This window comes from Osmerus mordax, chromosome 19, assembly GCF_038355195.1.
Source record: "Osmerus mordax isolate fOsmMor3 chromosome 19, fOsmMor3.pri, whole genome shotgun sequence".
NCBI lineage: Eukaryota > Metazoa > Chordata > Actinopteri > Osmeriformes > Osmeridae > Osmerus > Osmerus mordax.
In genome coordinates, this window is record NC_090068.1 from 9,240,747 (window position 1) to 9,254,725 (window position 13,979).

A 13,979-nucleotide genomic window follows, 5' to 3' on the forward strand; every position below is an offset into this window, starting at 1 on the left:
CTGATGTATATTTTTCATGTTATAAAATTGTCACCTGTAGTGAGTTCTTCTAAAATATGATTTTCTTTTTTCAATATTTGTGGGGTTTTCATTCATATAGATTGAAGTAAAGAAAACATTTCATGTGAAACAGATCATTCACATTCCACATGCTGTCAGGTAAGCATGGCACTGCAAATTATTCAAAGTATTTGTTCTATAGATAATTTACTTCACAAGTGTTGGGAGTGGATGATCTTTTACCAACGGTGGGAAACTTCTCTTCTGAGGAAAGTTAATGCTATGTTATAGTTTTTCTCCCAAACACATACATGACTCAGAACTGAGGGATGGGTTTCTGGACACAATGTACTGCCAAGAGCCAACTCCAAAAGAAACACTTAAAATTCTTTCAGTTAACTTCAGAATATGTCTGTCACTTTTGTAAGCATTTTTATGTCAGATAAAATACCCAATGGAACTTGATATTGATATGTTTAAATGATATTGAAACAGTTCATTCAAATAGAAAACCTCCTATAGATGACTTTTCCCCCCCCAGTGAGATTTGTTTGAGGCCACAGCACTTAAAATTGTTGGACAAAGCATAGATCTGGGAAAATGAGGACGACTGCTACACTGTCACAACATTTTAAACGTACCCACCTAACTGTGATCTTACCGTCTCGCGAGAGAAAAGTATTAAGCCACGGAACCAACATGGCGGAAGGTATGATACAGATTTCTTGTCTATTTACACGCCCTTTCTTTATTTGACGCTTGCTTAATCGCTTTCCGAAGTCTTAAAACATATAGTCAAATTAGATTTTATATGATTGCAAAAAATCATAATCGCTCGTTTTTCGTCGAGTCACCTCTTACTATGAATGCTCGTGTGAAGCTAATAGTAGCTAGGTTTGCTTGCAGCTAGTAGTATTTGGGTTACTTATGTGCAAGCCAGGCGAGCGGCAACGTTGTTTGGATATTAGTTTTGTTTCGATGGGTCAAACCCCCGCTTGGTGCTAACAAATTAGCTAACAAATCAGCTTGGATTTTCCGAGTTGGTCAACCCGCTGTCAGCTTGTGTAGTAGTGCTAGTCAACGCCAGCCTGTTGGGTGTGACTCAAACATCAGATAAGTGGTGGCCCGGACTCTATAGACCCCACAGCTGATGCTAGTGAAAAAATTATAGAATAGGATATAGAATAGTCATAGAATAGTATGTCTGTTGTAGTCATGTATATATTTCCACACGGGCGTTTATCCAGCTGTTCACCTTTTGAAAAGGTATTGAGCTACACCGTCAGACTGGTACTTTCTTATGCAAAGTTTTCAGACCATGTTTAAATGCTTAGCAAGTTATTTTCAGTTTTTCAGCTGACGTGTTCTGAGAATGTAATAATATAAACATAAAAGAATGATTGTGAATAATATGGCTCATAGGAATGAATGCAGTGGGACGTAAGTTTAGTTACTGTGATGTGCTGACACTTGCTTGAATATTCTTGGGCAGCATTTATCTCGCTGTTCAGCAGTGTGCCCTTCCTGTGTTGGGTTAGTCAGGTGATGGTGGAGGCTGGCCTCCCTCTCCCCATGACTTGGCCAGCCATGTTAAACTCACTGAGTTAGGGAGGGAAAAGCAATGTGCCTTCTCAGCATTTTTCCTACTCTGAAACTTGCAGGAAGGGGAAGGAAACTAAATGTGCCTTACAAGACATCACACCCACATTCAGGAAGCAACTTCAATGTCTGCCAAAACTCTTAAGTTCTTGAACGTTATAGATATTCCACTGCCCTGCAGTGTGGCGTAGGCGGACTTCCCACAATGGAATGCGTAAAATGCACCAAGATAGCTTTCTCAACTTGCTTCATTTCTCACCCCCTGTTGTGTACTTCTCCCCCCGCCCCCTGCCGCCTGACAGAGGAGGTGGCCAAGCTGCAGAAGCACCTGGCCCTGCTCAGGCAGGAGTACGTCAAGATGCAGCAGAAGCTAGCGGACACGGAGAGGCGCTGCGCCGTGCTGGCCGCTCAGGCCCCCGGCCACGGCTCCGCCAACTGTGCGGCCGGGGACACGTTCATCAGCCGCCTGCTCGACATCGTGGCCGAGCTGTACCAGCAGGAGCAGTACAGGTGAGGGAGCGCAGGGAGGGGAGAGGGGGTAAGCGGCGATTCGGATATGATGCGGGCAGTGCTGTTGCCATGGCTACGCGCAGAAGAAGACATGCAGGTTTCTCCTGCAGCAATGTGTACGCCCAATGGCCTCACCCTGTCTTGAGGTTTCCGTGCCAATTATAACACGCTTATCTGCATTGTTCAGTTGCAGGATGTTTTTGAAAAAAATAAATGAATTGCACTGTCATTTGGATCCAACTGTTCACCATGATGTTTGCTGTTGTGTTTTACAGTGATCTGAAGATCAGAGTTGGGGAGCTGAATCTCTGTGCTCATAAGTTTGTGCTGGCTGCTCGCAGTGATGCCTGGAGCCTGGCCAACATGGCTTCCACCTCAGAACTGGATCTGTCTGGTACGAAACCCTGCTCTCTCTGTGCTCAGTAGGGAACAGACAGTTAGGGTACACACACACATAACTGCTCTCCTGGAAAGCTTGTATCATTGCAGTTCATGCATGATTACTCCCATGTTTCACACTGCAAATATGCGTGCAAGTTATTAACGCTCACTCGCGCGGGGGGTCTCCAGATGCCAAGCCCGAGGTCGCCTTGGCGATGCTGCGCTGGGCGTACACCGACGAGCTGGCACTCAGCGAGGACGACGCCTTCCTGATCGACCTGATGAAACTGTCCAACCGCTTCCAGCTGCAGCTGCTTCGAGAGAGGTGTGCCCTGACTCCATGTTGTCTGTCTCTGCTAACCCTAGGCTACACCCAACCTGTAAGAACCCTCGCCGACTATGTTCCATGACCCCCCCAACCGCCAGGTATTGACCCAGACCCGCCCGTATAGTTGTAGATTTGGGATAGCTTCGGTTTCTCTCACACAGGTGTGAGAAAGGGGTGATGTCGTCGGTGAACGTGAGGAACTGTATCCGCTTCTACCAGACGGCTGAGGAGCTCGACGCCACCACCCTGATGAACTACTGTGGAGAGATCATCGCCAGCCACTGGGTGAGTCTATCCTCTGGTCAGCACATTCTGGACTGGCGGAACCATCCGGAGAAAATCGATAGGCTGTCAGTCCCATCCAAAGCCCAGGAACTGTGGAGCGGTGTTATGAAAGCGATGCGTCATCAGGCCTATATCTCAACTGGCTGTAGTATTGATTCATCTCCAGGTCCCATCCGAAGCATGTGTTTTGTGCATGAGTCAAGAGCACTGTTTTACCCAGTCAATGCTGGAGCGTATTAGCAGTTTGGTCTTAATACCTGACTATGAACACTCATTTTCATGCGAATTCATCTCTGCTGCAGCAGTGGTTTCATACGGTGGAAATGGCCGTGCTGTAATCCTCGTCTCAGTCGCCTCTCTTCATTGACCTTAAAGCTTGTTGCTTTACGATGTCATAAATCTGCCACAGCCAGAACCCAATCATTCTCAAGGTTAGCTTTATAACGGGACGGAGGAAATGGCTTTTCACCTGCTACCTGACTGCCTGTTAGTGCTAGCTATAGCTTTATCACTCTTTGCCTTCCTTCGACTTTTATTATTTCTCTTTTTATTACATTCACCTGAGCTTTTTAAGTGGTTTCAAGGTCTGATTAAGACCTGAATGGAATTGAGCGCTTTTAACACATCTGATTATGGAAACTATTGATGAAGGAGGGGAATGATTGATGCGACGTCCCCAGGTTCCAGCGTCATGAGATGAGGGCTGAGATTGTGCTTATCTCGATTCCTCTCTGCAGGATGACCTGAGGAAAGAAGACTTCAGCACCATGAGTGCTCAGCTCCTCTACAAGATGATCAAGTCCAAAACAGAGTTCCCTCTTCACAAAGCCATTAAAGTGGAGCGGGAAGATGTGGTCTTTCTCTACCTCATTGAGATGGACTCGGAGGTGAGATCCACGCACAGAGTTCACTTAAACCCTCAATAGCCTGTGACGGGGCATATGAACTAACACAATGTATCAAATTCATTTGAGCTTGAATTTCTCCACACCCCAGCTGCCTGGAAAGCTGAATGACTTGGACACCAATGGAGACCTGGCCCTGGACCTAGCCCTGTCTCGGAAACTCGAGAGCATTGCCACCACGCTGGTCAACAACAAAGCAGATGTGGACATGGTGGACCAAAGTGGCTGGAGCCTGCTGCACAAAGCCATCCAAAGAGGTAGGGGGCGCTGTGAATGCTCCAAGGGCACTTTGTGTGCCCGACCTGACATCCCGGTGGAAACTTGAAGCGTTAGCCCGAACAAGAACCCGTCTCATTCTCTCTTTCACTCCTGCTACCTCCAGGCGATGAGTTTGCCTCCACCTTCCTGATCCGCCACTCGGCCCAGGTGAACGCCGCCACGGTGGGGGCGGTGGAGACGCCCCTGCACCTGGTCTGCTCCTTCAGCCCCAAGAAGCATTCTGGGGAGGTCATGAGCGGCATGGCCCGCATTGCAGAGGCCCTGCTGAAAACGGGAGCCAACCCCAACATGCAGAACAGCAAGGGCAGGTGGGTGACCCGGGGCTCTTCCCCCTGGTCCCAAGTGACAGCTGTGTGCGAGGAAATGTTAAGACCACGTCTTTCTAGAAGGGAATCCTAACATGACGTTTGTCTTTTCATCCTGCAGAACTCCCTTGCATGATGCCGTAGTGTCGGGCAATGACCCTGTGTTCAACCAGCTCCTACAGTGCAAACAGTGAGTCTTTGGACTGGCTCCACATTTCAACCCGTAAACGGACCCGATCCCAGCGTCCTTTTGCGTCCCGCTCACCTACCCCCTCTCTCCTCGTCTCTCCCAGGCTGGACCTGGAGCTGAAGGACCACGAGGGCAGCACGGCTCTGTGGCTGGCCCTGCAGTACATCACCGTGGCCTCCGACCCCTCCGTCAACCCCTTCGAGGACCACGCCCCCGTGGAGAACGGCACGTCGTTCGACGAGAACAGCTTCGCCTCGCGGCTCATCCAGCGGGGCAGCAACCCGGACGCCCCAGACACTGCCACAGGTGTTGACCACGGACCCCACAGAGGAAGCAAAACAAACATTGTTTTCAATATTAGTTTGGTTCTCATCCTGTCTCCCCCCTCACCTGCCCCCCCCCCCCCCCCCCCCCCCCCCTGTCCTCCTCAGGGAACTGTCTCCTGCAGAGAGCAGCAGGAGCGGGCTGCGAGGCCGCCGCTCTCTTCCTGGCGACGCACGGGGCAAAGGTCAACCACGACAACAAATGGGTGCGTTCCACCTCGCCGGCTAGCCACGCTGCTACGCTGGACTGCAGTCAGACTGCAAGTCATTGCAGATTCCCCAGGCTCACCCTCTCCTCCGCAGAGCCGGCCCCACTGCATCACAGGCTGGACTGCAGTGCCCCGCTGCTCTGGCCTTCTGCTAAGTTTTGGAATGTGATAATACATCGTAATAGCTTCGATTAGGTCTAATGACTCTGTTGTTCCGTCTCTCTCTCTGTCTGTGGTGCAGGGGGAGACCCCCCTCCACACTGCCTGTCGCTGCGGGCTGGCAGGCCTGACGGCGGAGCTGCTCCAGCAGGGGGCCAACCCCAACCTGCAGACCCACAAGTCCCTCCCCGAGGACGAGCTGCAGGGCCGGGCCCAGGGGCTGTCCCTGCAGAGCCCCCTCCACATGGCCATCGCCCACAACCACGCCGACGTGGTGTCAGTCATCCTGGAGCAGAAAGGTGAGCCCGCTGCCTGGTCAGGACCCTCCGGGGTCAGCCGGGTTTGTTTTCGGCATGGGAACGACGTGCGTTCAAGCGTTGCGGGGGGAAAGTTTGTCCCAAACATGTTTGTGGTTATGTTCCAGCCAATGCGCTTCACGCCACCAACAACCTCCAGATCATCCCTGACTTCAGCCTTAAAGACTCCATGGACCAGACCGTGCTGGGCCTGGCCCTCTGGACCGGTAGGCCGAGGACACATCTCCACACCCTCTCATCCACAATACACAAACTATTCAGTTCAATGGAAAAATTGGAGCTAATCCGTTTCACGACCGTCTCGTGTGTCGTCAGGCATGCACACCATCGCAGCCCAGCTGCTTGGCTCCGGGGCGGCCATCAACGACACCATGTCGTCCGGCCAGACCCTGCTGCACATGGCCATCCAGAGACAGGACAGCAGGAGCGCCCTCTTCCTCCTGGAGCACCAGGCCGACATCAACGTCAGGTAGGCCCAAAACGACACACCAGAGCTGGGGGGGGGGGGAAACCACAGGACTACCCTGGATGATAGAGGAGGGGGTTGTCCTGACGCGTGGTTGTCTTGCTCCTCCAGGACCCAGGAGGGCCAGACGGCGCTGCAGCTGGCCATCAGCAGCCAGCTCCCCCTGGTGGTGGATGCCATATGCACTCGGGGGGCAGACATGTCCGTGGTGGACGAGAAGGGCAACCCCCCTCTATGGCTAGCTCTGGAGAAGGGCCTGGAGGACATCGCCTCCACGCTGGTGAGACGCACACACAGTTGGAGTTTAGTAGGGGTACAGATAGTGCTGGGGCGTGACAAGTCACAGAGCTGCACTCCTCTCGCCCCTCTCCCTGAGTTTGATGTCTCTCGTCCCCGGCAGGTGCGCCACGGCTGCGACGCCACCTGTTGGAGCTCCGGTCCGTCGGGCTGCAAGCAGACGCTCCTCCACAGGGCCGTGGACGAGAACAACGAGGTCATGGCCTGCTTCCTCATCCGCAGGTGTGCTTTGCACCCCCCACCTCCCACCCTCCACTTTCCACCCTCCACTCCCCCAAACAACTAAGCCACACGCCCTTTTAAGTCTTAGCGCTCATTTAGCATACTGCGCCTACCTCTGCTAGTGTACTGGATTAGTAAATGATCGTTATGTTACTGTGTGTGTGTGTTTTATGGTGAGGTCAGAGTGTTATTTTTCCGAGGCTGTTTGCTCCTCCCCAGGGTGGTGGAAGAGACACACCGAGTCACACACCGAGTCATTTCAGGCTCAATCACGGTGATCCCTGTCTGACTGTAAGCTGTTAAAGCCTCCAGATTACCTCTGATCTTAGACCTGGAGACAAACTCTAACTGGAGCAGGGGGAACCAGGCTTCCTGGTTGCTCGTGTCTCCCGGCGTCCATGTTCTAGTGCCCCTGCAGTATTCTGAAGGGTTAAAACCAACCGTTGTCAAACATTAGCAGTCATACTAGCCAGTACTTCTGTTGAGAGCGTTCTGATGGTGCCTGTTGTCTCACCCCTCTCTGCCGTCCTGGCCTCTGCAGCGGCTGTGATGTGAACAGCCCCCGGCAGCCCGGTCCTGACGGGGAGGGGGACGAGGAGGCCCGCGACGGCCAGAGCCCCCTCCACCTGGCAGCCAGCTGGGGCCTGGAGGACGTGGGCCAGTGCCTCTTGGAGTTCGGGGCCAACGTCAACGCACAGGTCCGGGGGTCGATCTCAACCTAACCTAGCCTAGCCCTCTCTCAATCTACCGTGCATGAGTAGACGTGTCGGGTTCCCGGGGAGAGGGTCCGGTCCAATCACCGATCTCACCCGTGTCTGACTCCTCCTCCCCCCCAGGATGCGGAGGGACGGGCCCCCATCCACGTTGCCATCAGCAACCAGCACGGCGTCATCATCCAGCTGCTCATCTCCCACCCGGACATCCGTCTGAACGTGCGGGACCGCCAGGGCATGACCCCCTTCGCCTGCGCCATGACGCACAAGAACAACAAGGCCGCAGAGGCCATCCTGAAGAGAGAGCCAGGCGCCGCCGAACAGGTACACACACACTCCATTATACACCGCTCTGTTATTATTGGAGCTCACCTCCAGGGCAGTCGAGCCTGCATAACTTCCTTTCTCTTTTCAGGGGGACAATAAAGGGCGTAACTTCCTCCACGTGGCGGTCCAGAACTCGGACATCGAGAGCGTCCTGTTCCTGATCAGCGTCCAGGCCAACGTCAACTCCAGGGTCCAGGACGCTGCCAAGCTCACCCCCCTCCACCTGGCCGTCCAAGCCGGGTCGGAGATCATCGTCCGCAACCTGGTGAGCAACCCCTGTTCTCTAGACACGCTCCAGTTTCACCGTCTGCGTGTGCGTTTATGCAAACGCGATGCCGTCTGACGGGGGTGTGTGTGTGTGTGTGTCCACCTAGTTGCTGGCGGGGGCCAAGGTGAACGAGGTGACCAAACACAGGCAGACGGCCCTGCACCTCGCCGCCCAGCAGGACCTGGCCACCATCTGCTCCGTGCTGCTGGAGAACGGCGTGGACTTTGCTGCTCTGGATGAGAACGGCAACAACGGTAGGCCAGCCCTCTCCCCCCCCCCCCCCCCCCCCGAGGGCCGTGAGATGCAGCCACACGCCCCTCTCGTCAGGAGCCTCCTCTCACAGTCTCGTCTCCTTCCGTCCTCAGCCCTGCACCTGGCCGTCATGCAGGGCCGCCTTAACAACGTCCGAGCGCTCCTCACGGAGTCCAACATCGACGCGGAGGCCTTCAATCTCAGGTGGGTTTTCTCCCCACGACACCCCCTTCCCGTCGGGCGGTCCTGGGGGGGAAGGGGTTCACTTAAGTGATTCGCTGAACTTTCGTCTCGCAGGGGTCAGTCGCCGATGCACGTCCTGGGGCATTATGGGAAAGAGAACGCAGCCGCCATCTTTGAGCTGTTCTTGGAGTGTATGCCACAGTACCCTTTGGACAAACCAGACAATGAGGGAAACACAGGTAGGAGGAGCAGTGTGTTTACAGAATACCGACTGACTGACCGTCGCAGAAGGCTTTCTCTTCTAGCATGGCGGTTTCAATGCACGCATACTCCAAATGCATCGAGCGAAAACGACAGGATAAGCCTCTCCTCCGTTCTCCCTCAGTTCTTCTGCTGGCCTACATGAAAGGAAACGCCAACCTGTGCCGTGCCATCGTGAGGTCCGGGGCTCGGCTGGGCGGCACCAACAACCAGGGCGTCAACATCTTCAACTACCAAGTAGCCACCAAACAGCTGCTCTTCCGCCTTCTAGGTGAGCCTCTCCGTCCAGGTGGACTTCTGGCGGTCAGGTGTCGTCCCCTTAGTGGATTCCTGTGTGTGCTTTAAGAGCAGGGGGGGGGGGGGCCCTCTTCTGACTGCTCCTGTTCTGTGTTTCAGATATGTTATCCAAAGAGCCTCCGTGGTGCGATGGGTCCAACTGTTATGAATGTGTTGCCAAGTTTGGAGTCACCACCAGGAAACATCACTGGTAAGTAACACTAGGATCTCGTGTCCTACCTCCTAGGTTTCTCGTTTTGGTCGTTCTTGCGGACTGATCACAGCACATCCCGTTTCACTTTCCTTCTCTTTCTCTCTGCAGCCGCCACTGTGGCCGCTTGCTGTGTCACAAGTGCTCCATAAAGGAGATTCCCATCATCAAGTTTGACCTGAACAAGCCTGTGAGGGTCTGTGACATCTGCTTTGACGTGTTGACTTTGGGCGGGGTGTCCTAACGAGCACCTCTCACCCCCCCCACCCCCTGTCTCCCTGGACTGGGGGAGGTAGCCGCCGGACAAGCATACAGGAAACAGCCCCTGGACAAAGTTACTGACCACAACTTCTGTGCTAATTCCAGTTTATCAACAAACAAAAAAGTCAATGTTCCAGCGGGACTTTTACAGTAGAGTTGAAGCATTTATACGTGTCCTCGATCCAAGTAATCATGTGTTGTTGGTAATGAAGATTGTGTTTGATCCTCGGGGCTGGGCTTTGATGAGGGAGACGGTATTATTTCACCCTGTTATACTTTGGTAGGCGTCTCCAGGAATCGGCTGATGAACAGGTAATGATTTCATGTTGAAGGGGAGCCAGGCCCTGGTCAGAACAAATATGATTTCTCCACTAGAAACTCACTGACTGTCATCCCTTTCCTCAAATTAACCCTTTACTGCACAGTTCTGATGAATCACAGAAAGAGAAAGATGTACTTTCCTCTAAGGTTGGGTGACTGTCATTTCTAGAGTACTTCTGAATCACTCATACAGGCACTGCCTCATTCCTCACTGTTGACTGGATGGCTGATTCAAACAGGGTGGGCTGGGTCTGTAAGATTTGAAGGGACTGGTTGAGTTACTAAGGGTTTTTCATGCTACAGATTATTGAATTCCAGTTGATTCTGTGACTCTAATTTTCATGAAACACTAAACTAAATGCTCCCATGTATTCACCCTGTGAGAAGGAAGTGAGATTTCTGCACTTAGTGAATCTTCCTCCTGCGAAACAAAATGTGATTTAGCGATGTGTACCTGATCGAACATGAGCAAAGCTGAGATATATCATCCAAAAGCTTTTGCCCAGTGATCATAGTCTGATAACTGTGTTATTGTCCTGGTGAATGGGAGAACATGTGTAATCAAAGTACTTTCTATTAGATTAAGAGGATGGGAGGCTTTTAAACGTGAAGCAGAAACTTGATCTTTGTTTACCAATAAGCAAATTAATAATTTTTTATGAAGTGATACCTGTAATGAAATGTCTAGGCATATGCATGTGTAAGGTAATATGTAGTCTATACATTTCATAATTATACCCATGAATTATTTCCCGCCGATCAGTCACCAAAGTATACATTCCATGTTGGCCTGTTGTGAGGTCTGTGTTGGGGTGGGGAGTCATGTGACATGCTCCAATTGGTGTTGCCTCAAGTCGAGCGTTGTCTTGACCGATCATGTTTTAATGTGTCTTGATTTCGAAGCCTAACAGGTGCACTTTATCAAGATGACATGACGTTTCTGATCATTGGGAGAATGTGGTGTTGGTGTGTCCGGTCAGTGGGCCACTCCAGGTATTGTTAAATTGTACAGATAAATGTATGATATTTTTGACCACTACAACTGTTTTGTACTTAATGCAGTTTGTGCTTTTTTTTTGTCATGTGACAAACCTAAATCTTGCCTCTGTTAATCTTTTATGCACATTGTTTAATCTTTTATGCACATTGTATTGTATCTGTACGCTCAGATATCTAGCTTGTCTCTTCCTTACGTATCCTTTTAGAGAAAGGGAGGACGACTTTACATAAAGGTCATCATAAAAAAAGGATTGTTTTATTTCCATTTAGACAATAAAATGTATTGTACTTTAGAATGTTATAAAAGCAGATCCTGATATCCTAGCAGGTATTAGTGCATACAAAGTCTAGTTGATTTTCAAGTATTTCTCACAATCGCTGACTACATTATGACATGGCACGTAGATCCAAAGGAAGGAAGAAAATCTGATCATTTTGCATTTGAAGAGTTTCACCTGACTTCAGGTTCAATCATTTTTACATTGAGGTCCTGTGAATAGTCCTAGCCTCCAGGCCCAGATCAGACTAGTGTCCAGGCCCAGATCAGACTAGTGTCCAGGCCCAGATCAGACTAGCCTCCAGGCCCAGATCAGACTAGCCTCCAGCAGGACATGACTCAGCATCAGGGGGGCAACCCTGGTACTCTTGGAGGTTTGGGTTTCCTGTTGTGGAGGGCTTTTCTACACACACACAGCGAGAACGGCTGGAGCCAGGAGAGAAAAGCAGCCGTGGGACTCCCACCCAGTCTCTGTGAATTCCACCACTATGAACACAAACACAAGTCAAAAGAAACTTCAATCAAAGCAACAAAAGTCGGACTAGTAATCCGAAGGTTGCCAGTTCGATTCCCGGTCATGCAAACTGAATACATTACAATGAAACCCTGCATGTCACAGCCAGGGTCCTGGTTCTCTCATCTAGCATAACTTTCCAGTCCCAAGACAATAATAATGATCTCCCCTAATAAATAATTCATTTAATAGATGTTTTTATGCTATGTGCAGGGGGGTTTCTAACATGTGACCTGTTGAACTGCAGTCAAATACCACTGAGCTTTACACTCACCTCTTCCTGGAGCACCAGACCCTTCCTTGACTAGCAGCACTCCACTCTGAGTTGCAAGCTGGGAAGTGTTGGTTCTCAGCCAGGTCCTGGGCCTTGAGTCTCTGCCCCTCTGCCAGGGATGCCTCCACCACCTTTAAGGCCTCTGTGGGCTGCCCACCCTCAGTGTAGAACCGACCAACCAGCCTGCCTGACACACAAGCCACACACATTGGACTTGACATAGCTATTCATGTTTTCTTCAGAAATATATAGTTAGTCCATGGTCATGTTAAAAGCAGTAATGGAGCTTGACATGATGCCACTCACCCATTGGCTGATAGTCCTTCTGATAGAAAGCAAGCCAGTCATACAGTGCCACCACCTGAGTGGGGGACAGGCTGGATAGGTCATCTGTCAGCCCGATGTCTGTGAAATCCCCGGTGACAAAGGCAAGAGATCCATCTTTGCCTGGGAGAGAGTGGACAGTGTATGCCTGTGCCATTAGAATGTCACTGCAGGTGTCATGCCAAGGAAATTATCCCTGCCAGGATTTGCATCCCCTGGCCGCGGGAGCGCGCGTGCACTCATAGAAGCAGAGTTTAACTGCTGCACTTCGAATTCACCTCTTAAATGGAACAAATAGCGACGTGGAAGACTCCACAGGGTTTTCCATCGTAACAAGGGGGACTCATTTATCTACATAAATACGTTTATTTGTCTGTTACATTAAGGCGACGTGTGAATTGTTTAATGTGTCGTTTAATATTGTGGATTAATCAACAGTGTTTTCCAAAGTTCCATATTGCCATGCATCTTAGCTACATAGACCGACTGATAGGCCTATCTATGTGACTTGACATCACATGCAGGTTTATGAACAATATTTTTCCTTTAATCTAGCCTACCTCTATCTGTCCATTCTCTGCGGGTGTGGTCTGACAAGGATGCCCCGTCTTTGCTAACCTGTCCCTCCCTTCCCTCTAACGTGATTTCTGTTTTAATTTAGTTTAATATGGCTTTTCAATTAATCGCTTTGTTCACCTGTCTACCATATGAGTTAAAGAGGGGATAAACATCACATCAGGCCGATTTTCACCTGATATAATGTGTACCCCCTCCCCTAACATGCAAAGGGTCTGTCCTGCCATCATGTGTGTTATTTTCTGTGTTATTTTGGTCACAATGAACAACCTGAGATAATATGGAGATGTCTGCCCTTTCCCAGCAAAAGTTACAGAGGGGATACACATTATATTAGGCCGTTTTTTCACCTGATATAATGTGTGGGGATACAAATCCTGGCGGGGATAAGTGCCTTGGCACGACACCTGTCCAAATCAAACTGCGATGTGAAGGACGTGGTTTTAAAAAAAAACTACAAATCTCACCAGCAAAGCAATGGTAGCCACCACCGGGTCCGTAGTGCTTTCGCCCCTTGCTTACATCAAAAACCTGTCCCAGTATGGCCAGGTAAAGCCCCTTGCTGTCCTCTTCTCCATCATATAACGATAATTCATGTTTGCCAATGAGCCGCAAAGGTGGTTGAGGCATCTCATTGTCGTCTCGTGTGGACCAATTCCACGGCTCCAGAAATATTGCTAGGAGTGTGGATAAAAAAAACAAAACAAACATTTCATCTACGTGAAATACAATTCAGTCCGGTGAATATTTCATTGTAGATGACATTACAGTCATATGAATGACATTTGATATATCCTTCCTCGATTTGTGTTTTTCCGGGTAACCTGTGTGACGTGTGCGCACGCCTGAAATTGTGTAGATTTCCAAATCATCTGTACAAAGAAGGGCGTAGATGCTGATGCCCACATTTCATGGCGGCTAGAATGAGCCAGCAAAGCAAATCTCTAGTTTGTTCAGTGGTAAATCAGTGATCCTGCCTGTGACGTGACTAACTTGATTTTAGTAGCGAAGAGAGAATAGTGAACAAAAAAGAAACACTAAATAAATTATCCTCTCTTTTAAAAAAAAGTTTACAATTAAAATATGTGTGATTTAAAATAATTAGAACTTATGCCATTTACGTTTTGTGGGCGTTCTGTTCTAAACTTTCTGACAGCATGACGTAGC

General features: G+C 50.2%; 2 protein-coding genes across 3 annotated transcripts; one reads left to right on the forward strand and one right to left on the reverse strand.

Moving 5' to 3' along the window:
* The first annotated feature begins 680 nt into the window (after positions 1–680).
* ankfy1 (ankyrin repeat and FYVE domain containing 1) lies at positions 681–11,085 on the forward strand. Of its 2 annotated transcripts, none has more exons than XM_067257134.1 (25): positions 681–709; positions 1,902–2,109; positions 2,385–2,503; positions 2,680–2,815; positions 2,980–3,103; positions 3,841–3,990; positions 4,100–4,265; positions 4,391–4,595; positions 4,714–4,782; positions 4,886–5,088; positions 5,214–5,311; positions 5,556–5,772; positions 5,898–5,996; positions 6,106–6,259; positions 6,368–6,536; positions 6,657–6,775; positions 7,317–7,473; positions 7,612–7,812; positions 7,904–8,080; positions 8,190–8,337; positions 8,449–8,539; positions 8,633–8,757; positions 8,904–9,050; positions 9,176–9,266; positions 9,378–11,085. In XM_067257134.1, the coding sequence occupies exons 1-25, from the start codon at positions 700–702 to the stop codon at positions 9,508–9,510; spliced, it is 3,516 nt and encodes a 1,171-aa protein (XP_067113235.1). In that variant the 5' UTR covers positions 681–699; the 3' UTR covers positions 9,511–11,085. The 2 variants fall into 2 exon arrangements, with proteins under 2 accessions (XP_067113235.1, XP_067113236.1); XM_067257135.1 differs by having other exon boundaries at positions 3,841–3,986; positions 4,099–4,265.
* cyb5d2 (cytochrome b5 domain containing 2) lies at positions 11,082–13,775 on the reverse strand. Its single transcript, XM_067257137.1, has 4 exons — positions 13,280–13,775; positions 12,219–12,359; positions 11,913–12,099; positions 11,082–11,610 (listed from the first exon to the last, which is right to left on the reverse strand). The coding sequence occupies exons 1-4, from the start codon at positions 13,521–13,523 to the stop codon at positions 11,442–11,444; spliced, it is 741 nt and encodes a 246-aa protein (XP_067113238.1). The 5' UTR covers positions 13,524–13,775; the 3' UTR covers positions 11,082–11,441.
* Positions 13,776–13,979: the final 204 nt, after the last annotated feature.

What these genes read in the sequence shown, in the direction of transcription:
- ankfy1 (XM_067257134.1), top strand. An exon ending in CGCCCCAGACACTGCCACAG is followed by an intron (nt 5,089 to 5,213) that starts GTGTTGACCACG and finishes TGTCCTCCTCAG; the next exon opens with GGAACTGTCTCCTGCAGAGA. An exon ending in AGACAATGAGGGAAACACAG is followed by an intron (nt 8,758 to 8,903) that starts GTAGGAGGAGCA and finishes GTTCTCCCTCAG; the next exon opens with TTCTTCTGCTGGCCTACATG.
- cyb5d2 (XM_067257137.1), bottom strand. Translation starts at nt 13,523, where the DNA reads ATGTTTGTTTTGTTTTTTTTATCCACACTCCTAGCAATATTTCTGGAG. An exon ending in TGGCTACCATTGCTTTGCTG is followed by an intron (nt 12,360 to 13,279) that starts GTGAGATTTGTA and finishes ACTCTCTCCCAG; the next exon opens with GCAAAGATGGATCTCTTGCC. An exon ending in GAAGGACTATCAGCCAATGG is followed by an intron (nt 12,100 to 12,218) that starts GTGAGTGGCATC and finishes CTTGTGTGTCAG; the next exon opens with GCAGGCTGGTTGGTCGGTTC.